Raw genomic sequence first — 26,980 nt, forward strand, 5'->3', positions numbered from 1 at the left:
CTATAAAAATGGGATAGTATCTATGTTGGGAGATGGCTGTGAGGATTAAATGAGATGATTGTGTTTTACGTAATGATCCATAGTTACTGTTGGATTACATACTTGTTAAAAAGATGAATAGAAGCCACTTCAGGGGGTTAAGCAAGGGAGTGGCTCAATCAGATGAGTGTTTTAAGATATCACGAAATAATGAAAAAGTGGCACTAGTTAGACCAGATATGGATGGATCATAGTGATAATGAAAGGATAAACCCATAGAACGTGGCAACCAGAGAGAAGTGGAGGAAAGGATGGCTCCCTTTGCCTTGAGTATCTGGGAAGAGCTTTGGTTCTTCTTCACTGAGAAAGGGAGAGGTACAGATTTAGGGGAGAAGATAGGGTTTTTGTTTTGTTTTTAAATTTCATATTCACTTTTTTTTTTTTTTTTTTAAGTAATTTCTACACCTGGGCTTTAACTCACAACCCTGAGATTAAGTCCCATGCTCCACTGACTGAGTCAGCCAGGAACCCCCTTAAGGGGTTTTTCTTTGAAGCTAATGTTTTGATTAGTTCTTTCTTTCTGTGTGTGTGTGTGTATGAAGAGGTGGATGAACATTTTTAAAAATGACATGTAGAAAACTGTATATAGTTCAAAGGAATACAGAAGAAAGGATATGGAGGACATGAGACAGTAGTGTGTCTTCATTGTTACTGATAAGTTTATTGAAACCAAACTGATAATACAGAGAAGAGACAGAGGTGGCAGCTGCCAGAATCTTGGTGGATTACAGATGCCAACGGGCTGGAGATGAGTCCTTGAACCCACACTTCAGTAACAGACCGATAAAACAACTGCATAAATACAGAAAACGAAAGACACAAGACATTTCACAGCTTTTCGCTTTGCATTTGTTTTAAACATACGTATGTTACAACTTTACATTTTAAATTACCACTCCATGTATTTTTTGACAATGGCTAAGGATGCAATGGTCCCATCCCCCTGACATAAGCAGAGTTTGGTCTGCAATTTACATTTCAGTGAGATACCAAACAAACCCTTAACATGTAACACATAAAAAGATCTTTAAAAATCAGATTAACACAATGCTCTTCGGGTTATATGAGGAAGAAAGGGAAGTGGAAAAATAAGACATTCATTAGGGATGCTTTCAACTGACGGTGTCTTGATGTCTTAAAAAAGTTTCATTCCCTTCCTCCAAGGGGGAAAAAAAATTCTTTTTTAGCTAATGGAAAAAAGAAAGCAACATCATAACACCTTACAATGAGGAAAAACACGATCCTTACACAGTGCTTAGATGCTTCCATGTAATAAATACAGCATGTAGCAGAGCAAAAGTCACAATTTATTGGCTTGGTTTTTATTTCTATGCTTATAAAAAAAATACTAAGCTTCTTTGTGTGGACTGAACAGTGTTAGCCTGTGGCTGTCTTCGGTGCCTGTACACCGTGGCTGTTTACATTCCAGGCCCATCCTAGAGCAAGCTCCCGTGCCAGCTGTCTGCACACTGTTTGTTTCCCAGGGTAGGAGTTCTTGTCTTCACTTTACGGCAACAGGGTTCCTGGTTCATTACATGCTCATGTGTTCCGGAAGAACATATGAAATATCATCCCACGGGTGACGATAGAGCCCCTGCTTCAGCCTCTTCTGATCGAGATAGTGTCCTGAAATATGGAGCAAAGGCATCTTTTTTTTTTTTTTCCCAAAGATTTATTTATTTATTTATTTGACAGAGAGAGAGAGAGAGAGAGACAGTGAGAGAGGGAACACAAGCAGAGGGAGTGGGAGAGGGAGAAGCAGGCTTCCCGCCGAGCAGAGAACCCGATTCTGGGCTGGATCCCAGAACCCTGGGATCACAACCTGGGACTAAGGCAAACACTCTACGACTGAGCCACCCAGGTGCCCCAGGCATCTTTTTTTTTTTTTTTTTTAAAGATTTTATCCATCCATTTGACAGAGATCACAATTAGGCAGAGAGGCAGGCAGAGAGAGAGAGGAGGAAGCAGGCCCCTTGCTGAGCAGAGAGCCCGATGCGGGGCTCGATCCCAGGACCCTGGGACCATGACCTGAACCGAAGGCAGAAGCTTTAACCCACTGAGCCACCCAGGCATCTTTGATTAGAGTTGCTGAGTCTGTTAAAAGTTTGGCAATGGGGAGAGGATAAGGACAAGAAATCTTCCTAATACAAAAAAATAAATAAATAAATAAAAATGAGGAAGTAAATCCAGATCCACTGCATAAGTGGATGGCAGCCTGGGTAAAAAGCAACGGTTAGATTTCATTCTGTTTTCCTGGGCTAGCAGTCAGTCCTGTCGGAGAACAAAGGAACAAAGAATAAGGGGAAGTTAAAGTAAAAAAGGAAGGATTAGGAACAATGATGGAGATAATGTGACTCATAGAAACTTGCCACATAGGTAAGTGTTATAGCTGAACCATGGGGGGAAACCAAACCAAACTGAATTCTTCTTTTTTTGTTTTTCAATATTTTATTTATTTGAGAGTGAGCGAGAGCAAGAGAGAGAGAGAGAGAGGGCGAGTGTGGCACAAGAGCACGAATGGTGGGGCAGGGCAGAGGGAGAGGGAGAAGCAGACTTTGTGTTGAGCGGGGAGTCCACGAAGGCTTGGATTCCAAGGACCCTGGGATCATGACCTGAGCTGAAGGCAGACGCTTAAACCACTAAGCCACCCAGGTGCCCCCAAATTGAATTCTTTTTTTTCCCCCCCAAAATTGAATTCTCAATAACAGCAACAACTACCAACTCACCAATGAAGCCCATACTCCTTCCCAGCACAAAGATGCCATTGAGGGCTCCAATGTCAATATATTCATCAGCTTCCTCCCTGTAACACACAATCAACCTGTGGTTTTAAAACGGCTCACATGACCGCCCTCCTCCCCACAAGCAGTACAACTTCTGCCCTAGAACGAGACACTAGCTCTCTTTGGTTTCAAAGCAGAGAAAGGGTGCTCTGGGTGGTAAGAGTAGAGATAATTTTTGTTTTCTTTATGCCTCTCCCTATTTTCTAATGTATTCTCTGTAATGAGCATTCACTGCTTTTAGAACTGGAAGGGAAAAAAATAAAAAAAGAGCTGGTAGGAAACAACAAGCATCAGTAATTGTTAAGAAGAAAATGGCCGCAGAGCTCACCGGGTAAAGGACCCACAGTTTCTAAGCATGTCTACAAACGCAACGCCGATGAAACCGTCTACGTTCAGGATAAGATTTGGTTTCTGGGAAGACAAAAATTTCAAAGCACTTATCATTATTTCTCATTTTCTCTCTGTTTAAATTTCCACAAGTACTACTACTAACCTAACGACAGATCCTGACCACAATTTACAAACCTGCCACCAAAACATCCCAGCTGGTTAGGAGAGGAAGTGTCAGTTTAACTCCCAATGGCTAGCAGAGGACCCAACACCTCGCTGAAATGGGATACGTATCTGTTGAACTTAGCAGTGCAACAGAAATAGAATCTTCCAGAAAACCAGGTTTGATTTTTGGCTGCACAATCGGGATGTAGGCTGACTCTTGTTTTCCCCCAAGTAATGCACCCACAGGCTATGATTTGGGAATTAGGGACATTTTCTCTCTTACCTTTGAGGTGGTAATCTTCTCGACTTCCAGCGCGTAGTCAAGCAGAGGGGTGGCGGGGAAGTGCTGTTTGACGTAATCCTTGAGGATCTGCACGCGCATGTCTGGGTTGTTTATCTAGAAGTGACCCAAAGTTACAGAGGAACCTACCCTAATACCACTATTAAGAGACATGTCTGGGCTCCTGCCACAGACGAACACAAATGACTGTATCACAACTGGGAGGTGAGTTTCAGGGACCTGACCCACGTGTCGGATTCCATGTGGCACTGGTGATGACACTGCTGCGGGGCTTAAGGTTTCTAAAGTCTATTATGTCACCAACAAGGAACTGAGGCCTGGAGATGTTAACTGCATTCGCCACAGGCCACGGCCTCCGTTTAAGCAGCAGGGGGCTGGGGCTCATCTACTCTCCCACCGAAAGTCTTCGGTTCTGGCCACTAACCACGCTGCCCACCAGTCAGCAGCCTCATCAAGCTGTGACAAAGTTCAGCAGAGTTCTTTCTTCAACTGGCAAGCACTTACTGGTGTGGGGCAGCAGAGAACCCCTGCAATTTTAAGGAAAGCCCTGGACCTGCCATGCTTGAGGCCACACCATCTACTAAGAGACCCAGGCTAAGCAGTAATTGATCAGCGTTCAGGCACCAGCCGACTCCCAATACTACAGTGACCTCCGACTCCCAAGCAGAAGGCGCTGCGCGCTGCTCCAGTCCACAGCACAGGGCCTCTTTTGGAGACAATGTCAGAACCCTGCTGCCACATTCAGGCTTTTGGGTTGTTCCCTTTCTGGAGTCCATACTTAGCTAGCATGTCTCTTTGCTAAGGGAGGAGGTCACTGTGGCTGCAAAGCCTGGGTGGAATGTTCCTCAGAAAGGAACAGTGTCCCTGATCCTCATGCAAAGCTGTTTAAGGGCATTTTGTTTTATAATGGAAAAATAGCTGCCTTATCATTGACATCTGTCAACACAGCCAAAGCTGTGCAGGTTATGAGTCAGGAGCCTGGGTGTTCCCAGCTAGAACAATGCTGTCTCGTCACCATCCACCTACAGATTCATCCTTAAGAAGAGTCACAACTTACTGATTTCACTCGGTGACCGATGCCCATGATCAGCTTTCCTTCCTTCTTCATCTTGTTCACAAACTCCATGGGAATAATACCACTGTCAAAGGCTTTACTGAACATCTTGGCAGCAGCATCCAGGGCACCTCCAAACCGGTCCCCCTGTAGGACAAGCAAGCCCACGTTGCCCTGAGCTGGAAGAGCCTCCTTCAGCATCACAGACCAGTCTGGCATGCCCCAAACTGCCCTGCCATGTGGTTTGACACTCCAAGGTCCTTCTAGGACCCCACGGCAGCCAAGTGCATGTTGCCAAAGGCACATGTCCCCTACAGTTCTCACCTCCCAGGATGCCAGTACTCACAATAGTGAGCAGCCCCGAGGTGAGGCTGGAAACCAGGTCCTTCCCAGCCCGAGCACAGATGATGGTGTTGTGAGCCCCAGACACGGCTGGCCCGTGATCCGCTGTCACCATCAGGCACATCTCAATGAACTGGCAGGCATATTTGGGCAACCTAGAGGGGGAGGAAAGGGGCACTAAGAGGAGGGTCAAAACAGAGGCGAGCTGAAGAGCCAAGCTCCTACTTGCTCCCGTCCTCTTTCAATAAGTTCAAGGAGGTTAGCAACTTCCCAACCCACATCTAATATTGTATCATGCAATCCCACGGCAAAACCTGCAGATTCTTGAGCATCTCCTAACTTGTTGATAAAAAAAAAATTTTTTTTTAAAGCAGTATTTGTTCATTCATTTGAGAGAGAGTGCCAAGCACAAGCATGGGGTGGGAGGAGGGACAGAGGGAGAGGAAGAAGCAGACTCCCTGCTGAACAGGGAGCCCAATGCCAGTCTTGATCCCAGGACCCCAGGACCCCAGGATCATGACCTGAGCCGAAGGCAGAGGCTTTTAACCGACTGAGCCACCCAGGCACCCTGCGAATACTGCTTTTAAAACAGAGTTAGCCGCCATGGTTTGAAAAATTCTTCTTTAGGCAGTGGCTTTCAGAATTGAGTTACTGCCAGACAATGTAACCTGTATTTGTGGCTTCCCTCTATGTGCCAGAGGGAGAAGTGAGACTACTGTCCCCTTCCCAGAGGTCTGCAGGGTTCAACCCCCCAACTGATGATTAAGAATGCAGTCTAGAGATAGGGGGATGTGAGAGCAGACAGGGAAACCCGCTCAGGTGTTACAGCCTGTGAACTTCTCCCAGGAAGGGCCTAAAGCAGGACCAAGATCCATCTCTGCAACTTAGGGCATGACACAAACCAAGACTTTGACCTGGCCTTTTGCCCAGTGCCACCCCAAACCAGGACTCTGTGAATCAGGTACTCAATGGCCCCTTGCCCCACTGTCAGGCCCAGGGGGAGGGCTAAGTTTGGGAGTTGCAGAGAAACCAATTTTTTCTAACACTCAGGCTGATGAGGGGACCCAGTACAAGGTACTTCATGCCTGTTTAGGAACTCCGTGAGGCCTGTACTCTCTGACTTACCAGAGCCATCCAGACCTTTCTCTCAAGAGGCCTACATTTACTCTGTCTCATTTCTTTAAAAGCACCAAGGACAGGGGCTGATCCAAGATCCCTGATGAGGTCGTTGCTTTCTACTTCTTAGTTGAGATTGGCCTTTCTGTCCTTGGAAGACCTAGGGACAGCTGGCATCTCTTTCCTCTGGCCTTGCAATTGATCTGTGGCCATGAAGATTGATCCTGGACATGTTCCCCAAGGCTGCCCACCCCCACTCCCTGGTCAGAGGAAAATCCTTAACTCTGAGTCACAGATGGCAGGACCTTGCACACCTCACCTTCTCTGGAACCACAGGAGGCCAAGGACCCCACCAATGCCCATCTCTTCCTTGAAGACCTCGGTAATGGGCATGCCTGCGTAGATGAGCTCCTGTCCTCGCTCATCACAGATGCTGGTCATGAATGAGGCAGGTTTGCGGATTAAGCCCAGCTCCTGAGCAAAGACGGGGAAGGGGCGAGCAGCACAATGTGACCACAGAACTCATGTCTCAGGTCTTAAATTCTGACTGCCAAGTAGCAACCCTCAGACCAACTCATCCCAAGAAAGAAATACAAAAGCCCTTTTATTATCTGGTTTGGGTTGCAGAAAATAGGAGCACCATGCCCAGGACACCCACAACTCCCATCCACAGGTTCGTTTTTCACCCCACAGATGTGTCCTAAGGAGAGGAAATGAAGCTCAGAAACCAACCCAAGGCCACCTGGCTAAGAAATGCAAGAAGGACTCTAAAGGGGAATGTTTCTAACATTCTACATTCGGCTGCCAACCCCCCACCAAAATGGGAGGAGGCACGTGGCTGTGGGAAAAAGGGATCCCCTCAAGCTGTCCTTCAGCCAGGGAAAGGGACTGGGTTGAACTCGTAGCTTCCAGAGCTGGGGCACAGTGGGGCTTCATTGCCAACTCTACCTAAGCCCATTTCTCCAATTATCCCCTATCAATTTTAAGATGAAAAAAAGTTTTGTTTCTTGGAATTTTTAAATAATGAATGTGTGTTCCGAGTCCGGAGCACACACTCTGCAATCTCAGTACTAAGCACTGCAGAAAAGGGCCCTATTGACTTTAATTTAAACACGCCTTTCCGCCTTAATGTTTGTCAGTTTAATGGACATTTATCTGGCCTTTCTTTCTCTACTTTCGTTTATATACGAAGACACATGGAGAATACAAAACACTGTTTTGGTATACATACATTTTTTTCATAATCATGATATATTGTCCCATAATACCCTATTTACTCAATGAACTTGAGCTCCATGAAAGTTGGTGCATACATAGATCTAGTTCATTCCTTTAGCTGCTATACAGTATCGTATCATCATATGACAAAACCACAATTTGGGCCATTCTTCCACTGATAACCATTAACTGGAAAATTCTTTTTTTTTTTAATTTTTTACAGATTTATTTATTTGATAGAGACAGTGAGAGAGGAAACATAAGCAGGGGGAACAGCAGGCAGAGGGCGACGGAGAGGCAGGCTCCCCGCTGAGCAGGGAGTCCGATGAGGGATTCCATCCCAGGACCCTGGGATCATGACCTGAGCCAAAAGCAGATGCTTAACTGAACCACCCAGGTGCCCTAACTCAAAAAATCTTGAACACAGTTGTGTGAAGGCATAAGCGTTTCCCTGAAGTAGCTTTCTAGATATGGAATCGCTATCCCATCAGGTGTGAGCACTCTTTGTTTTTGTTGTTTTGATAGTAATCTCCACACCCAACAGCCGGCTTGAAGTCAAGACCCCAAGATCAAGAGTCACATGCTCCACTGACTGAGCCAGCCAGGTGCCCCAGGGGTGAGCACTTTTTTATTTTAATTTTTTTAAAGTTTTAATTTTCTTAATTTGAGAGAGAGAGCAAGCGCACGAGCAAGGGGGAGGGGCAGAGGGAGAGGGAGAAGCGGGCTATGGGACTTGATCCCAGGACTCGGGGATCATGACCTTAGCTGAAGGCAGACACTTAATCACCAAAGCCAGCCAGGAGCCCCAGGGGCAAGTACTTTTAAATCTGATATTACCCAACTGCCTTTCAGAAGGGTTGTGCCCGGTTCCAGTCCCACCGCTAACAGATAAATGCACCAGTCTCCCTATACCCACACAGACACAACATATTATCAAAGAATTTTTTTCTTTGTTGACCCAAAAGGGGCAAATAGGTATCACAGTTTTTGCTTTGGCTCCTTTTTATGGGTGAGGTTAAGCATTTATTTTTTCATGTTGAAAGGCCATTTCGTACTCATTTTTCCTACTGGTCTTTTAAAAACTGATTTCAGAGAGTTCCTGTGTCTTAAGAACATTAGCTTTTCATCTCTGTGGCTGAGACAAGCAGGCAGAGTAGACTCTCTGCTTCACCCTGCCGCCCCTTCCATCAACTGTAAACAACTCTAGGGGATGTTGTCTCTTCAGCCTGTTTCCAGGCCAGGCCACGTGGCTGGTGGGACAGACACCCTGCCCTTCGCCCTCTTGGGCCCTGAATTGGTCAGAAGGGGCTAGCTCACAAGCTCCAGCTCATAAGGAGGGGTTGGAATCCAAGAATAATGGTCAAGGTTTCTTCTGATGCCCTTGGAGTAGAGCTGCCCTCGGAGACAGGGTCTGGAGGCCAGAGCAGTGATTTACAGGGTTGCCCTAAGGCAACCAGGTTTCCAGGGATTCAAGCCAAGCCAACTCAAAGCCCACCCCGTTGGCCTCCCAGCCTGCCTCACCCACCCTCAGAAGCATCCGCAGTACCTACCCTGGCCCAGGAGTAGTCCATTGGCACGGTTGGAGGTGGCACCTCCTGGGCAGGGACAATGACTCCTTTGGCCACAAGATCTTCATACACAGACCTGGGAGGGGAGGTAAGAAGACAGCCATGTGGACTTTATGTTTCTGGGCACAGCTAAGCCATCCCAGAAATGCTCCTCCGCCCAACGCCAAAACTCCAGGTTTTTTGGCTCTGCACTCCCCCCTTCCTGGCAGTGCCTTACACTAGCTGGATTCCTGAGAACTGAAGGGAAAACTGGTTCTGGCCAAGACCCACCCACTAACCCCACAGAGCTTTACAGAAAGCTGAATCTGGAGGCTACAGAAAGACAGAGGGGAGGAATGGGAAGATACAATGGGTTATCCAATAACAGTTTATCAATCAGAGGTGACACCTTCTAACCGTTTCTGTGCTCATTTCTTATTTACAGAACAGCCAAGTAGGTAGGCTCAGAAATCGAGCATGTTTTAATACCAGTCTGAATGGCCTGGAATGGCCAGGTCTACAAACAAAATAAAACGAAAACTGGAAAGAAAGAAAAGATTTCAGACCATCTGTACAGCTGTACTCATCACCTACAAGGGACCAGGAATTTCAGACACTTCTGTGTCACAGAGGCTCCAATCCTCGTGGGGGATATGGAAAAAGAGCCGGAAGCTGGCATCCTCCCCACAGTCCACTTACTGGATGATTTCTCCAAGTTCATCAAAGCTCGGGGGCACAAACACTCCTGCCTCCTTCAAAGCCTGGTTCTTGGCTACTGCAGTTTCTGAAGCCTGGTTGGCACAAGCTCCGGCATGGCCAAACTGTACCTGGAAGGCCAAGGGCAGAGGCTTTACTGGGCTTGTAAAACCCCGGCAGGAGAGGACAAAAAAGGCTCCTAGGAACGTCGGTACCCACTGCAGGCCAGACCCTGCTCAATGTTCCATGTGAATCACTTCATTCAAGCCTCACACAGCCTTGCTCAACAGGTATGCCAAATGACTCTCGACCTCTAGACCAAGAGACCGAAGCACCGAAGCTTCCTGGAGGTCACACAACTGCTGTGTAGGGGAGCCAGGACACAAAGCCTGGCAGCCCATCTCCCTGTGGCAGCCGGCAGGGGTGGGGGTGGGGGTAGGGGTAGGGGTGGGATGGAGAACAGCAGGTAGTTGTGAGCCACTGTGAGAAGTGAAATGACACGTTGGCAACCTTAGGCTGAGCTGACCTTACAGACGGATCTGACTGTCTTGCATGTGCTTTTTATAAAATGGGTTCAATCTTAAAAAAAGAAAAAAAACTCATGTAAAAATACAAATTCCTAGCTCCTTTTTCTTTTATTTATTAACAATCTATTTCATTTTTTTCTTTTTTTTAATTAAGATTTTATTTATTTATTTGACACAGAGAGAGCACAAGCAGAGGGAGCATCAGGCAGAGGGAGAGGGAGAAGCAGGCTCCCCACTGAGCAAGGAGCCTGATGTGGGGCTTGATCCCAGGACTCTGGGATCATGACCTGAGCCGAAGCAGATGCTTAACCACCTGATTTATCTATTTTTTAAAAAGTATTTATTTGAGAGAGAGACAGAGACAGACCAGCAGGGGAAGAGTTAGAGGGACAGGAGAGAGACAATCTCAGACTCTCTGCTCTGTGTGGAGCCCACCTCAGGGCTCAATCCCATAACCATGAGATCATGACCTGAGCTGAAACCAAGAGTAGATGGCTAACTGACTGAGCCTCCCTAGAAGAAGCCCCTTCTAGCTTCTTTTTAAAAAGTCAGATTGTAGAGGCGCCCAGGGGTTTAGTCAGTCAGGCGTCTGACTCCTGGTTTCAGTTCAGGTCATTATCTCAGGTGGGAAGGAGAAGAGATTCTGTATTCAAATTCATAGAAAATGCTGGGTCTAGTGTCTTCAACTCTGAGATTCCTCAACACTAAAACCAAAATAAATTTAAAGATTTTATTTACTTATTTGAGAGAGAGAGAGAGAAAGAGGAGGCGCAGAGAGAGGGGACAAGCAGAGTCCGTGCTGAGTAGTGTAGAGCCCAACACAGGACTTGATCCCATGACACTGAGATCATGACCTGAACTGAAATCAAGAGTCGATGCTTAATTGATTAAGCCACCCAGGCGCCCCCTCAAAACCAACATTTTTATTTTTATTTTTTTTTAAAACCAACATTTTTAAAGGGAAGATTATGTTCCAAGTTCATAATTTGTAGAAGCTCCCTTTTCTGTTTGCTTTGGTTTGTTTTTGTTTTGTTTTGTCGACCCACGCACGCTACAGGATCAGTGTTTTGTGGACCATAGTTCTGAAAAATGCCCCTTAACAAATACCTCTGGTCTCTACTCCCACTGCTCAGTTCTTAATTCTGTTTTCCTGATGAGCTGTCTCTGCTTGCCGACAGGTGGAGATTTTGTTGCAAAACTATCTTACCTCCTCTACAGGGGAGAAAGTTCTGCAAGGTCATGTGACCTAATTAAGAAATCAAAAATCCCTTATTAGCTGGGCAGTCACTGTACTCCACTACATTTGTGTATGCTTGAAATTCTATAACGTTTTAAAATTAATTGAAAGACAAAAATAAAACACCTTGAGGACCTGTCTCATCCCTGGGGTGATGATGGGCGTGCAGCCAGAAACGGAAGAGTGAGGTCCCTGCCCTGCTGGGAGATGTCCTCAGCATAGCAGGGGTGGGGAGGTGGAGGGCTAGTAATGCAGAGCTGGTTAACAGAAACAGTGCAGGGGGAGGGAAGTAATGTTTTTGGCTGCTGAGGCGGAGGGGAGAGCAGTCAAGAAGAAAGAGAATCAGGAAGAGCTTCATGGAATCAGTGAATTGGAGAATGGAAAGGAGCATTTGCTAAGACTATGGGTGCCAGACCTTTTCCATTACTTTCTTATGTGAGTCCCACAACAATCCTCAATCACGCCCATTTTACAGCCCAGGAAGCTGAGGCACAGAGAGGCTAAAGGACTTGCCCTGGTCACACAGATCCACCAAGACCTGACTCTAGCCTGTGAGAGCAGAGGTCATGCCTGAAGGATGGGTGCAATTCCGTAACCCACTCCTCTCCTTTTACTTACTTGGAAAAAAAAAAATACATACATGATTATTACATAAAATCACATTATCGCATCCTGTTTCTTTAATCTAATATAACTTAAACTTTTAAACATGTCAAGCTGCACCTCGCTCTCCTTCCTGCTGGGTTTTCTACTGCCTGTCTGTGTTGTGATGACAAATCACCTCCTGACCCGCATTTGGGTTGTTCCATTTTCTGCCACAACAACATCACGGGCATCCTTGTACCCACACTTTGAAATATTTTCGCACATAGACCCCCTGGAGTAAATCTGTAGAAACGGAACTGTTGGTTCAAAAGAGGGCACAAATACGGCCACCGTGAGGGGGGGTAGGAATCTCAGAGGGCAAGGCAGGCAGTGCAGGGAGAAAGAACGGGGTGACGGGCTCACTGGCAGGAAGGGTGTGGGCGTTCAGCAAAGGGATCGGCACAGTTGCAGGAAGCCTCACGGCCTAGTCTTGTCTTCATCCGTACACAGCACACACACACTGCCTGTACAAGCCCTCACCCTCGGAGCCTGCCCCCATACTGATCACTGATTGGTGACAAGTCTTTGCTACCCTGGTTTCACCACCACTGATGGGCCATCTCCTAGACAGAGGGTCCTCTAAGCTGGAATCCTGGGGCTGCTGCCTGGTGGGCCATACCCAGCAGAAGCAGGCGACTTGGAGAGTGTTTGTACTGGCTGCCCGTCCTTGCTGTGCTCACCGTAGGGCTCCGGGCACTTTCCCGTCGGGAACAAACCCGGCTTTCTTCTACAGCCCCTCCCCAGCTCTGCACCTGGCATGTGTCCTCTTCCTTCTCCATCTCCCTTTCGCACAGCAAACCCCTTCTCAGACCTTGGATGCAGCACAAGCCTCACGTTCCCTGTGGAGCCATCTCAGCTCCTCCGGACAGAAGTGTGGTGGCTCCAAGCAGGGACTCAGAGCCTCGTTCTGGCCTTTACCTGCTGATGGCTGCCCTCCCTCCAGCGGACTTACCCTCCTAGAAAGCAGGGTCCCAGCTGGATATTACAGGACCGCAGTGAGTAATAAATGTGCATCGGGGGAATGAGCTGCTTAACCAGGGGACCACACGGCTCACCTCAAACGCCACCCCCCAGGTCCCCCCGGCCAGGAGCGACCTGCCCGGGCTGTACCTCAGAGGAGAACATGGTGGCACAGGTCCCGATGCACCAGCAGACGACGGGCTTGGTGATGCGGCCCTCCTTGATGCCCCGGCAGATCTTATATTCCTCAGTGCCCCCTATCTGCCAAGGAACAAGGAACGAGAAAAAGCCCCCAAGTCAGTGGAACCAGGTCCCGAGTTGCTGTGGGCAGCACTGCCGCTGGAAAATCTGCCCCGAGTCAGGCAGGGGTCAGAGGCTCCAGGAGTTCTGAGTTACAACTTAGCTAAAATATGAAGACCCATGGGCGCTGGCCAAATAAGAGCCTGCAGGACTAAGATAGGATGCAAGGAAGAACTGTAACCGGGGAGTGGGCATTCTCGGAAGTCCCTGGGACGCCCCTCCCCCATCTAAGGGTATACGATGATTTCGGATCAGACCTGCTCAGGTGCACAAGCAAGGAATGGGGTTACAGGACTCTCCCAAACTGAAAAAAGTGCGCTTCTTACTCCAGCTGTGCACTGCCCAAGAGACCAAGATCATCCCGGAGAAGCTTCTTAATTGGTCCTAGAATATCTTGTGCCACCAAGAGTTGAGAAGTTTTTTGGAAACAGGCATGGCAGTGTTAACAGTGATGGCCTCTATGCCCCAGAGTGTAGGGAGCGGGATTAATAGCGACTGGCACGTTAAGTCATATATAACCAAAATGCATGCATTTAAAAACAAAAAACAAAAAACAAAAAACGGAGATCACATATTACTTTTAGAGTCAGAAAAATAAAATAAAAAAACAAAAAACAAAAAACAAAACAAAACAAAACTCACCTCTCCAAGAACCACGATCATTTTTACTCCTGGAGTATCCTGGTAGCGGAGCACATGGTCCATGAATGTTGAGCCAGGGTACCTGGTGAGAGCAGAGAACACAATGGAATCGGGAGGCCTGCGGACGTGCAGGTACGGGTGTAGGAAGCTACCAGGAACACGTGAGGCTTCTCGTGAGTGTGGGTGTCCAGTGAGGGCCCAGAGATGGCTCAAGTGTGTGTGGGGGAGGGGGTAAAAAATGAAGCACAAGGGAAGGGAAGGAGGAGGGGGAGGTTTGCTTGTCAGTAAGAGATGCTTATAGAGCAGCACATGTGTGGTGGCTTTAAAATATGGCTACAAATTCTTTTAACAAGGCGGAACCTCAGGCCTCACTTGCATATGGGTCAGACCAGACGACCCGTTTCTCATAAACAAAATGGGGCAGAAGTGATTCTCTGACAATGGCTTCCAGGCAGGGTTATACAAAGAACAGCTTCTGTCTGGCACTCTCTCTTGAACCGCTGCCCATGGGGGGCACTGGCTGCCATGTCCTGAAGACACTGAGCAGCCCATGGAGAAGCCCCAAGAAAGCCCCCTCCAGCCTATGGATGGGCCACGTCCAGCCTCGGGCAGGCCCTGAGCCACACTGGCCCTGTGGCCAGCGAACACCTTGCTGCGGCCCATCCCTCACGAGCCCCAAGTGCCTACCTGTGCCGCCCCCGACTCCTGACACACAGAAACCACGGGGACAGATGTCCTATCAGAGTTTGAAACCATCTGGCTTGCATGACTTTTTTTTTTCTTTTTAACACAGCAATAGATAATACAGCGTGCCAACCGACGTCCCAGGACTGATAGGCTGTTGCTGGATCTAGACATAGGGCCTGCACACACAGTTGACCCTTGAACTATGTGAGGGTCATCAATCCCCACCACATGCACTCAAAAATCCAAGTATAACTATGACTCCCCAAAAACGTAACTACTGAGAGCCTACTGTTGGCCAGCACCTTGCAGATAACATCAGTAGTCGATTCATGTATTTTGTACGTTATACACCTTATACACTGTGTTCTCCCACTAAAGTAAGCTAGAGAAAAGAGAATGTGATTAACAAAGCCATAAGGAGAATCCGTGCAGTTCAAACCTAGGTTGTTCAAGGGTCCCCTGTATTTTTTTACTTTCTCCTGCCACAAGATTTTACGATAGGATTGTTTAAGGCCAAGGATGCTTCTCTGCAGATCTTCAAGAGCATTATAAATCCCAAGGGGAGAGTGTAACTGCCCAGACTTATCTGAGCTGGAGCCTGTTGTCAGGGAGCAATGGGGACGACGGTTCCCCAGGCTGTAGCCCCCAAGACCTGGGAGAGAGATCTTCCTCACTCAGGAAATCCCATCTGACATGATACTGGAGAGCCAGGAGACGGACAAGGTAACTCACTCTCCCAAAAGCTTTTGGTTGAGGCAAAGAGCGATGGTGGTAATAATAAACAGCAGTGGCTAATATGTATTATGGCATTAAGTGGTAAGCATTACTCTAAATAAAACTCTACTGATTACCATTCCCACTAACAAAAACAATGAATACACTATTTGTGAAACAAAAAAAAAATAGGGATTTGGTCTCTGTCTACCAGTTCCTGAGGCAGAGCTCCTAAAACCCTTGGAATTTCCTGGGTGACAGGAGGGTCTTTTGTTCTCCTGAGGCACCTCTGGATGAGCATCTGCAGAGCTCCTAGATGCAGGCTGGTCGCTAGAAGACCAAGCCATGATCAGAGGCTTGGAACTTTCAGCCCTACTCACCATCCTCTGGGGAGGGGAGAAGGGCTAGAGATTAAATTAATAATCGATCATGTCCATATGATGAAGTCTCCATAAAAAATCCCTAAAGAAAGGGGTTCGGAGAGCTTTTGGGTCGGTAAGCACACCACGGTGCTGGGAGAGTGGTGTGCCCACTGAGAGCACAGAAGCTCCATGCCCTGTCCCCCATAACCTGCCCTATGTGTTTCTTTCCTCTGGCTGTTTCTGCGTTCTGCGAACCATTCTAGCAAATTACCAAACCCAAGAAGGGAGGTCTGGGGACCCCCAACATATAGCCAGTTGTTCAGGAGTACAGGAAGCCTGGACCTGCAACTGGCATCTTGTAAGGCTGAGCCCTTCCCCTGGGGGATCTGGTACGAACTCCAAGTAGATACTGTCAGAACTGAAATGCATTATAGGACACCCAGCAGAGAACTGGAGAACTGCCTGGCATCGGGAAAAAAAAAATCCCAAGGGCACCTGGGTGGCTCAGTGGGTTAAAGCCTCTGCCTTCGGCTCAGGTCATGATCCCAGGGTCCTGGGATCCAGCCCCGCATCGGGCTCTCTGCTCAGCAGGGAGCCTGCTTCCCCCTCTCTCTCTCTGCCTGCCTCTCTGCCTACTTGTGATCTCTGTCTGTCAAATAAACAGATAAATCTTTAAAAAAAAAAATCCCAACATCTGGCAGCCAGAAGGGTCAGTGAGGTGATGGTAGAGAGAGTAGAGAAACAGTTCTTCCTTTCACTATTAAGGACTATAGTTAACAGCTGCTGAGTACTTGCTAAGGGGCAGGCCCTGCATTAGCCACTTTCTAGAAATATTACTCTCACTTAAGCCTCGCGACAACCCCATGAGGTGGCTGCTCTGATTTTACCCATTTGAACTGTAAGGATGATGGAGGGTCTGCGCAGGAAGTGACCTGCCCAGGACACCTCCCTGATCAACAGAGAAATTGGGGATTAGAGCACCCCCTTGCTGTGATTTCAGAATCAGTCCCACCAACCGCTGCACTCTGCTGCCTCCCTGTGGCCACAAGCCGGACAACAAACAAAATTATCCCCAAAGCCCAAACATTCTGAAAACACCTTTTTCTATTTTTTATTCTGAGCTCATGCCAATGTCATTCCTGAGACAGAGTAGAAATGTCCTGTTTTATGGACTTTACTCAGCAGCATTGAGCATAGATTAGAGGACCCAGCCTCCGCCCCTTTCCCAGCCCACCATTCCCCAGTGGGGGGAGGCCCGCCTTGGCTCAGCCCATTACCTGTCCCCGCCGATGGCCACGCCCTCGTAGACGCCATCCGTGGTCCGAGAGATGATGTTGTTGAGCTCGTTGGACATGCCCCCGGAGCGCGAGACATAGGCCACGCTGCCAGGGCGGTACAGCTTGGAGGCCAGGATGTTGTCCAACATCCCACCTGTATTCCCAATCTTAAAGCACCCGGGCTTGATGCCTCCAACCTGTGAGGGCAGAAACAGCAGTCAGGGTGGGAGGGTAAACTCCTGACGGACCAGAGCTCAGGGAAATCACGAGGCCCAATACTACCTACTTAACTTCCCTTCCCCAAAACTGGTCAGGATGGGAAGAAAATGGTCTGAGAGCTAACACCTGCACACTAGGATTCCGGCTTAGGGAGAGTCTCATCTCTCCCTCATGAGCCATTACGCAGAAGAAAAGAGAACCTTACTTGGGAAACACGGCTTACTGCTGCAGATTCGGATATGTGTACTCAGGATTAAGTCCCCTCCTTTGCTCTAAAAGGGGGACAGCACCCCTGAGAAGTGTAAAACATAGGTGTGCACCTCTGCTCAACATCACCCCTGCCTCAGAGATGAAAGAAAAGCCCTTTGCTTAATTCAAAAATCTGACCTTCAGACAACTCTTTAATGCCACAACTAAGGAAAGACAACAACAAAATACTCCCAGAGCAATTTCTTTCCATGTGAAAACCTTTGGGCAAATAACCTCTAAGTAGACTCTTCTTCATTTCACAGTTCAAGGAATAATCAAAGACCACGCTATGGTTGCACAAAGGTGGGCAGACACACATAATATCTTCTAGTTAAGCCCCCTAAAGTGATAGGGACTGGGGAGAGAGCCCTTTAAAGTAACTGGATATGAACAGACTTGACTTTGAATGCCTAAGAGAGAAACAGAACAGTCAACAAGTTTGCTTTCTGTGGGTCCAGAATTTTGAAAAATAGCCTTGAACTTAAAGGGCTTTACAGAAAGGACACTCACAGTGGCAGGTCCAATGATGGTCACTCCCTTCTGGTCCGCCTTCTTGATCAGCTTCCTTGTGAGGGCCTCAGGGATGCCTTCAGCTATGATGGCAATGGTCCGGATCTAAAGGACAGTCCCTTCCTGTTAACTTTGTGTCTCAGATGAAGCAACGAGGTGGCGCCCTTTACAGGACCCACCTTCCATGCCACCTTCCAGGCTCTAAGAACCAAGTAATGTTAATAGTATGCAACCTCCTTCTTCCTATAAGCCTCTATCCCTAGTCCCTATCCTGACTACTCCAACCCTCTCTGAAAAAGAGGTGTAGACATTTAAAGCCAATCTCCATTGGTTAACACCACAGAAACTCAGTAACCAAGCAGGAGTAAATGTTTCTGAAAACCGACTACCATCAAAAGTGGCCCTATTCTCTCCCACCCAAAAACTCACAAGACTCAGACCTACCTGCTCCCCACCTGTCCTGGTGCCTACTCCTAAAGCAGGGTCTATGTCCCACAGTTAGTATGGAACACCAATGAGCTGCTTCCACACCCAAACTAGAGAGTAGACTGGGGGAGAAAGCCAGAAGGAGTGGGGGTGGGCAGGTCTTTCGCTCTAGACCAGGGACCAGCAAATTTTCTGGCTTTTCTGGTCATGTGATCTCTGGCAGTAACTATTAACCTTTGCCTTTGTAGCATGGAGGCAGCCATAGACAATAAATAAATGATCACAGCACAGCTGTGTTCCAATAAAACTTTATTTATAAAAACAGTGGGTTAGGTTTGACCCTTAGGCTATAGTTTGCTAAGCTTTGCTCTAGAATAAAAAGGCAGCTCACGTTCAGCAGGTATGCTTTTGTTTTTGCTTCACGGAGATGGCAAAACAAGTTTACATTCTCCAGTCTTACACTGTGCTAAGCCAGCCAAATTATTGGACAATAATTTTGAACAGAAAAATCAGTATATTAATCTATAAAGACTCATACAAGTCAGTACCAAAAAGCACAAGCACCTCAACAGGAAAAAAAAAAAAAAAAGGGAAGAGAGAGCAAGTTATAAAATATAAATGGTCGGGGCGCCTGGGTGGCTCAGTTGGTTAAGCAGCTGCCTTCAGCTCAGGTCATGATCCTGGAGTCCCTGGACTGAGTCCCACATCGTGTTCCCTGTTAGCGGGGAGTCTGCTTTCCCCTCCAACCCTGTCCCCTCTCATGCTCTCACATTCTCTCTCAAATAAAGTCTTAATAAAAAAATAAACTAAAATATAAATAGTCGATACATGTTTTTTAAAGCTTATCTTAATTAATAACCAAAGATATGCAGATTAGGGGCACCTGGCTGGCTCAGCTGTTTAAGCATCTGCCTTTGGCTCAGGTCGTGATCCCGGGGTCCTGGGATCGAGCCCCTCGATGGGCTCCTTGCTCAGCGGGGAGCCTGCTTCCACCTCAACCTCTTCCCCTCCTCCATTTGTGTTCTAATGCTCTCTCTCTAATAAACAAAATCTTAAAAAAAGATATGCAAATTAAATACAATACCTATCACTTGTCAATTACATGCTTGTTTTTCTTAGAGAGAGAGAGTGCGGGCGAGCAAGGGTAGAAGGGCACAGGGAGAGGAACAGAGAGAATCTTAAGCAGGCTCTATGAACAACACAGAGCCCGATGCAGGGCTTGATTTCACAACCCTGAGATCATGACCTGAACCAAAATCAAGAGTCAGATGCTTAACTGACTGAGCCACCCAGACGCCCCAAATAAATGTTTTTAAAATGCAAACATTCAGTGTTGGCCAGGGTACAGGGAAACAGGCATTCTTGAAATACTGATGGGAGATTATGTCCTTTAACTTTTCTGGAGGGCACCTGGGCAGGACGGAGCAAAGGCTTTCAAATCTGCACGTTCTGATGCAGCAGTCTGACTTCCAGACATTTATTCTGGGGAAATAATTAAGGATATATGCAAATGCCCACTTAAGATGCTCACCACAAGACCTGGAAAGGTGAAACTGATGTTTCACTGATGTTACCAATGAATATTTATGGATGTGGAATGAGTAACTGAAGAAAACGGACTACAAAACAGTCACATACAGTGTTATCCCACATGTTCAAAACCAGGAAAAGGAACACTGAAGGATATATTCAAATGTTAGCAACCGTGTCTCTGGGAAACTGGAACTGACTGTGGTATTCAATTTTTTTTCTTTTTACTTGATAGTATTTAAGTTTCCTCTGTAATAGACATGTAATAATTTTATAACAAGAAACTGCTTTTGGGAGCACCTGGGTGGCTCAGCGGGTTAGGCCTCTGCCTTTGGCTCGGGTCGTGATCTCAGGGTCCTGGGATCGAGCCCCACGTCGGGCCCTCTGCTCAGCGGGGAGCCTGCTTCCCCATCTTTCTCTGCCTGCCACTCTGCCTACTTGTTGTGATCTCTCTCTGTCTAATAAATAAATGAAATCTTAAAAAAAAAAAAAAAAGCAATTGCTTTTGATTCTGTTGTGAAAGCCGGTCTTAGCGGCACAGGGAGGACCTGGTGGGGGAAGAGGATACGGAATGGATTCTGTGAGCCTAGGTAAGCTGCCCTGGCCAGCCTGCCTGCCCTCAGTTATCATCCTACCTTCTAAAAAAGATCAAGAATATCCAATGACCTTTTCCCACACCACTGGCCAGTCCTGAGTGCCAAGCCCTTTGTCCACGGGGGCAGTGCCAGCAGACACCACTCAGGAACTTCCCCTGCTTCCCCACCCCAGCGCCCACTGACCTACCTGCGCATAATTCATGGTCTCTATGGTACTATCATAGGCTGAGCGGAGAGAGGCAAAGTTGATCAGCACGTCTACTTCTGGGTGCTTCTTCATGGCATCAGCCATGTTCTTGAAGACAGGGATGAGGATCTCCTTGTGACCCCAGTAAAACTTCTGCTTGTGGTCCCCACTGTGAGAAAGGAAGAGGGTTAGGATACTCCCAAACTGTCAGGGCTGGGGAGAGGGAAGCTGAGGGGAGGAGCTTCGTCTAGAAGGTGGAGAGACAGGGTCCCACGTGTGGGAAGCAGATCCCCCAGGAATATGGATCCCCAGCAAAGGGGATAACCTTGCTGGCTCCCCCGGGGTCTGTCTTAGTGAGGGAGAGGAGCTGACAAAACCCCCCTTGGCAGCCATCTCCAGCTTCTGGCCATGGTGGGACTCACGTGAAAGGGTACACCATGGCAGCCACTGAAGGCTCATCCCGGGAGCAGACGTAGTCGAAGTCCAGCATGCCCTGTACGGCCCGGGTCTGCATGCCCCACACAATGGCCTTGGTGTGGCGGCTGAAGAGGGTGGCACTCTTTCCTGGTGGGCAAAGACACAGCGAGTCCCAGAACACACACTCCCAGGAGACCGGCAGGGGCTGCCACACCCCTCCATGCCTGGTCTAGGGAAGGGAGCTCATCACCACGGCAAAGGGACGTCAAGAGGCTGGGACTCTGAGAACTGGGGTAAGAGTGCCCTGGTTTCTTGGCAAAGAGGTGGCAGAGAGAGCAAAGAAAGCTAAGAGGACCTGCCTAGCTGGTAAGGAGCTGGCAGTGAACACAGAAAGCACTCCCGTGCAGAGAAAAGACCCACCACAGGTGGAGAATCCCTACAGGACCTGCTCCGCCTCACAGGAAAGGCACGTAATCAGCATTTTGCTTACATGCAGATGATCAATTAGGCTTGATCAACAAAAAACATCAAGCAATCCCAATTCTGGTGGCCACACGACTTGAAACAACCCGAGAATCACCACCTCTAAATCTGGATGCAATCCAGCTCGGGTCAGGATCAGAATCCTCAGGATTCTAGGTCAGTGTAGGTCCACAGAAAAGGCTGCCTGCAGCCTTATTTCTACCTGAGGTTCTGGCCTGAGCGCACTGGCTTCATGGCACCCTCCCATCATTTTCCGCGCTGTCCCTACCCTCCTGCCCGCCTCCCTCTAGCAGGTGGCCCTCTCCTGCTCAGAACAAGGCTCTTGGGCAGTTCTCCAGCAGGCAGAAGAGTGAGAGGCAAAAGAAGGAGGGAGAAGAGCTGTCAGAAGTGCTTCCACAGCCCGAAGGGAAAGGCCTCTCCACCACCCTGCAGACAGGTGACCCGTCCCTCCCATTCCCTGCGAGTTGCTGGAGGGAAGTAGCCCCGGGGGAGGTTCTCAGCTCCTTCAGGGAGAACAAGGCCCTGAGCTCAGGGGCCATCTAGTATTAATTAACCTAGTGTACTAGTGCAGGCTTGGCTAATCAGGTTCAAGGTCTGATTGAATAACTTTGAGCTCACTCTCCCAAGGCATGCAGGGTTCTCATCCCTATGCAGGCTTGCTTCTTCCCTCTCAGCTGTAAACTTCTCATACCGGAGGGCTCCTGCTCTTCCAAATACCTGGGACTTGCCGTCACTGGACCCATCTGGGTTCTCAGGAGACATGAGATCACAGAACAAAGATAGCCACCTAATCCAGCACCCTCGCTTCCCAGGCCCCGGAACATGAAGCTCAGAGATGCCAGATGACGGAGGTCCTGTCACCTAGCATCAGGGCCAGATTATATAGTAAATTACGATGCAGCTTAACTGTACCAGAGAGGAAGGCGGGATACAAGCCAGAAGGCCCTGGCCTCTCCTCACCCTCGGCAGAGCCTCCCAAAGCCAGAATTGAGCAAGCACACAAACCTGCATCTGTCTACCCCAGAGAGTACAGAAACGGGACAAAGTTTCTGGAGTCTCCACAAGCCCGCGCACACCTCCAGCACGAAAAGGGCAGAACTCAAGAGTGGTCCTTCCTGAGCACAGAGATGGCAGAGCCGAAGGCCGTCGTCCTCAGCACACCAGCAGCGGGGGCTAACGTCCCCTACCAGGCTCCTCTGCTGGGTCAGGGACTGACTGTAAGAGAACCCCAGCCTGTGGGTGGAAGAGCTCCCGGAACGGGGCAGGCCCCTGTTCTTTTTGACCTCAGCTCTGGTCTTTCAGGTAACAAAGGATCTTTCCAGAGACAGGAAACAGGGATCAAAGGCAGATAGTGAGAGTGCTGCATTCCTGGCCTTTCTAGGGGGATATCCTAGCCTAGCCTAGCTGCCCCTTCCCCTCCCCTTGGCAAGGGATCAAAAGTCATCATCAGAAGCTTCTCCTCCACCAGGGAAAATCCTTCCACAGCTGTGAATGTCAAAAAGTTAAGTGGAAGCCCTGATGCTTTTGGGGTGGGGTGGGGGGCATGTGTTTGCGTGAATATGAGTGAGCACAGCTAACGTCCCTCGTGTAAGCAGTGACCTCCTACACCAACGCCCAGATCCCCTCTACAGATTTCCTGCACATCCATCTGGACTTCTGCCTCTCTCCTTGACTTGTCTAGCCTGTCTTCCACCCAAAACCCAGAGAAGTCAACCCACTGCTGACAACCCACTGCTGACACGGAGAGCTCAGGGATGAGGACGCAGTGCTGAGGCTAGGTGGGGAAAGTAAAAAAAGTAGAGACCCTGAGACCCAGATGGGAATCGCAGAGGGCTGAGGCTGACACTCCCTCTTCAGCTTCCATGGCTCCCTCCTTCCCACGACGCTCCTCCCTCCTCAGCAGGCACCACTCCACTCTCCAAGGCTGTGGGCCTGGTTCTTGCTCCCGAGCTCCCTACCCTGTCCTGTCCGGAGTGTGGAGCCAGAGACAGCTGGCCAGGAGAGTGCTGAGGAGGGGTGGGAGCAACTAAGCAGGGGTGGGAAAGCGAGAGAGAGCAAAGACTAGGACCGGGGTGGGGGGTAACAAAGCACACAGTAAATACTATAACCCACTAACAAAGCCACACACAGAGCTGGGGCGGGGTGGGGGCATCCTACCTTGCAGGGATCTTGGACTTGGGACTGAATCTGTCAAAGAAAATGACCAAGGCAGCTGAGTCACCTGCTGGTGGCTGGAGGCTTTGGAGGGAGAGGGTGGGAAGAGGGAAGGGTCCCAAGGACAAGCCTCCCAGGGCTGATGCCCTCACTGTCTCTCATCTATTCCACAACAGACAGGAGTGAAGCCAACAGAAGAGAAGAGAGCACTGATCGGCAGAGCAGAGAAGCAAGAAAGGGCAAAAGGCCAAAGGGCCAGAGAGGGGGCAGGAGAGGCAAGAAGGCCTGGAGGGGTTGCGGAACACCAGAGGCCCCCAGCCTGGTGGAGGGGCAGCTGGCCAGATCCCACCCTCATAAAGCCAAGCCCTGTGTTTGTCCCCATGAAGCACAGTAAGATGATTAGTTCACTCGGGTCTGTCCCTGTGCTGGAGACAAAATTGCTGGCTGAGAAATAGCTTACAATCTCGAGTGCCTGGAGCCCGTGGAGCTAGTTCACAAAATGCCTCAAGCGCACGCTGTCTGCACGAGGAAGAGGCCGCACCAGCCCTGTGCGGATCAACACCTATTATCTCACCCGGGCTGCAAGGGCCGACTGGCAGGGGTCACATCTGATGAACCAGAGGACGCAGACCTGACCTCCCTGACCTCCCTGACAGGGGAGGCGACATGCAGATGGGCTGGGTATCAACATGGGCTCTTACAGTGGGCTCACAGGAAGGGGGCGGTCTTCAGAAGTACCCCAGAAGGTAGGTTGGGCAGGAACTACCATGTGGAACTACCACGGGGGCGCTTGCTCTGCCGTCCCAGCTCTGGGCTCCTGCTCTCCACTGAGAAGCGGAGTCTAGAGGGCCTTGCCACCTCCGGGTATTTCTGGGAAGGCTTGGGAAGGCCTGAGTCTTCATGTCCTCACGTCCATTTAAGCCCATCTGCCACGCCCACTCTCACAGCAAAGCCCCAACACCGTTCCAGTGCCCCTGTAGGGCCTGGATAGGGCAGGTGGACCAGGTCAGGGCGGGGGGGCGGCGGCGGGGGAGGGGCCCACAAGTTACCTTGTGGCATGGCAGGCTTGGCCTTCTTTGCGGGTGCCACCTCATCGGCCCTGGACTCAGAGAAAGACGCCGTCCTGCTGGGGGCTGGAGTCTGGGGAGGGACAAGGAGACAGGGTAAGAATCACGGGTAGCAACTGGGAAAAAGAGCTATGGGTCCTTAAGCTTTGGGTCCTTAAAGCCCAAAGAAATCGGGTCACAAGAACCATGTACAGAACTATCCTCTACACAGTGCTTCCAAAACTATCATCCTAACAGCCCTCTTGAGATGGGAATTAGCATTGTCCCATGTCACAGATGAGCAAACTGAGGCTCTGAGAGGTAGGACACCCGCCAAGGTCCTACTCTCAACATGATTTGAACTCTGGTCTGATTTTAAGCCTCCTAGTCCAGGGGCACCTCGCTGGCTTAGTCAGTGCAATGTGCGACTCTTGATCTTGGGGTTGTGAGTTCAAGCCCCACGCTGGATGTAGAGCTTACTTAAAAACCTAAACTAAAGTAATAAAAAACCCTGGTCTTTCCATTATACTACCTTGATTGGGCAGGAAAAAACTGGCAGAGATAGAGAAACCAATCTGTCTTTCCCCAGTGCCCCGAGATGGCTAGGGACCGAGCAGGGACACCGTGTTCTGGATGGGAGGAAGGCATGCTTTAAGGTGGAGGGCAGGGGGCACCTACCGATGTGCTCCCACTGGCATTGAGGAGGAAGTTTGCAGTGTGAGCCGCAGTGGGTGGCTGGTTGGGGATGGGCCGATGGCCCAGGGCCATGCCCACGATGGCTGTCATGTGAGTCTCTGTGCCAAAGACATGGATGGGGATCCCAGTGGTCTTCCCTGTGAGGGAAAGAAGAGAGTCCGTCATTCAAGTCTCTGCTTAAGTAAACACCCAAGTCCGTATGACTCTGCAAAGGCCCCTGCACAAGAGCAGTTATCCAGGACAGACCAACTGCCCTATTTTCACTACCAAACACCTCTTTGTAAAGACCACCTGCTGGTAAGAACAGGAAAGAAGCTTTCCTGATACCCTGAAGTGGCTGTGAGCATAATTAGGAAGGTCTGCGCGGTCCTGCTGGCCGCTGGCCACTGGCTCTCCAAACCCTTGACCCTCGACGTCTGCTTGGCCTGGCCCCTGCTCCCAATCTCCCGGGCTCAGTTCCTCAGGGCCCTGGCCCTTCTCCTCCCTCCTCTGCTTGGAGCCCTCCCATCTCTCAGCTTAGCCTGACTGCCACCTCCCGAGGAAGGCCTTCCCTGACCTCCTCCCCTGCCCTGCTGCCTCACTGTATGCACGCATGCCCACTGGACAGTGTCTTCTAGTAATCGTTTACTTGTTTAATGTCCTCTGAGCTTAGTGGTCTGACTGTGATGAACATTCACTGTGCTGTCCCCAAGGGCTGTCCCCGTGGCAGAAACTGAGCTGTAGGTGAAAGTGAGGACGGGCACCCCTTTGAGTGACGTAGGTGGACTCCGTTTGCCACATCCACCAGATTTGGGAACACGGGAGGATGGAAAGCTTTCGCCCTTCTGGTCAAAGGGCACGGCATGCGTCCTGAGCAAGAGCATCCTGTCCCCTCTCTTGACACCTCGAGTGAACCCCTGCCCCACACATAACTGCTCTGAGCAAAGGAGGCTGCACTAAAGACCAAAGCTGCTGGTGACCAAGTTCACGTGTCTCAGGCTCAGTGAGTTCAACTTAGGGAGACACAATCTTAGTCCAGACTGAGAGGAGGTCCCCCAGCTTCTGGAAAGGTCTCATGAACCTGCCAGAGAACCAAAAAATGCAGAAGAAAGGAAACCAAAACAGATGCCACCACCCTCTTGCACCTCATCTCAACGAGGGACAATGCTCCCCATCCTACTAGTTACCTGTCCTTCCTCTCCTCTCCCCCCTGACCCTCCTGCCTCTGAACCTGCTATCCCCCAGGCAGCCAAACAACCCTTCCAACCACAAAGTCTTCCACAGGCTGCCAGCCCAGGGACATGGCCAAGTGCTCCCAGTGCCTGGACCAGTTCCACATGGCCCCTGCCGCCTCTCTGCCTTGCCTGCCAACACCCTGCCTTTGCTCCCTGACCGCTGGTCCCACAGAGCAGCACGCTCCCATTCAGGGCCTTGGAACTTGCCTTTCCCACCACAGCCACCACCGAGCTGCTCCCTCCTCTCCTCTAGCTCACTGCTCAAATATCAACTTCTCGGTGAAGCATTTGCTGATCACCCTATTAAAACC

At 49.4% G+C, this 26,980-nt stretch overlaps 1 protein-coding gene across 2 annotated transcripts in view; it reads right to left on the minus strand.

Annotated features, from left to right (window-relative positions):
* Window positions 1-674: 674 nt before the first annotated feature.
* Window positions 675-26,980, minus strand: part of ACLY (ATP citrate lyase) — a 41,506-nt gene continuing 15,200 nt past the window's right edge. The window contains exons 12-29 of one of the 2 annotated variants that reach the window (XM_080827369.1): window positions 25,438-25,592; window positions 24,763-24,853; window positions 23,717-23,746; window positions 21,082-21,223; window positions 20,660-20,828; window positions 17,921-18,025; window positions 16,943-17,139; window positions 13,903-13,984; window positions 13,111-13,221; window positions 9,595-9,722; window positions 8,899-8,992; window positions 6,450-6,604; window positions 5,019-5,169; window positions 4,676-4,819; window positions 3,601-3,714; window positions 3,151-3,233; window positions 2,766-2,842; window positions 675-1,665 (exon numbers count right to left, since the gene is read on the minus strand). In XM_080827369.1, coding sequence (XP_080683495.1) covers window positions 1,571-1,665; window positions 2,766-2,842; window positions 3,151-3,233; window positions 3,601-3,714; window positions 4,676-4,819; window positions 5,019-5,169; window positions 6,450-6,604; window positions 8,899-8,992; window positions 9,595-9,722; window positions 13,111-13,221; window positions 13,903-13,984; window positions 16,943-17,139; window positions 17,921-18,025; window positions 20,660-20,828; window positions 21,082-21,223; window positions 23,717-23,746; window positions 24,763-24,853; window positions 25,438-25,592 — 2,123 coding nt within the window. In that variant the 3' untranslated portion in view covers window positions 675-1,570. The remainder of the gene's footprint in view (window positions 1,666-2,765; window positions 2,843-3,150; window positions 3,234-3,600; window positions 3,715-4,675; window positions 4,820-5,018; window positions 5,170-6,449; window positions 6,605-8,898; window positions 8,993-9,594; window positions 9,723-13,110; window positions 13,222-13,902; window positions 13,985-16,942; window positions 17,140-17,920; window positions 18,026-20,659; window positions 20,829-21,081; window positions 21,224-23,716; window positions 23,747-24,762; window positions 24,854-25,437; window positions 25,593-26,980) is intronic. The other variant, XM_080827370.1, reaches the window with a different exon arrangement.

This window comes from Martes martes (assembly GCF_963455335.1).
Source record: "Martes martes genome assembly, chromosome: 16".
In the NCBI taxonomy this organism is placed as follows: Eukaryota; Metazoa; Chordata; class Mammalia; order Carnivora; family Mustelidae; genus Martes; species Martes martes.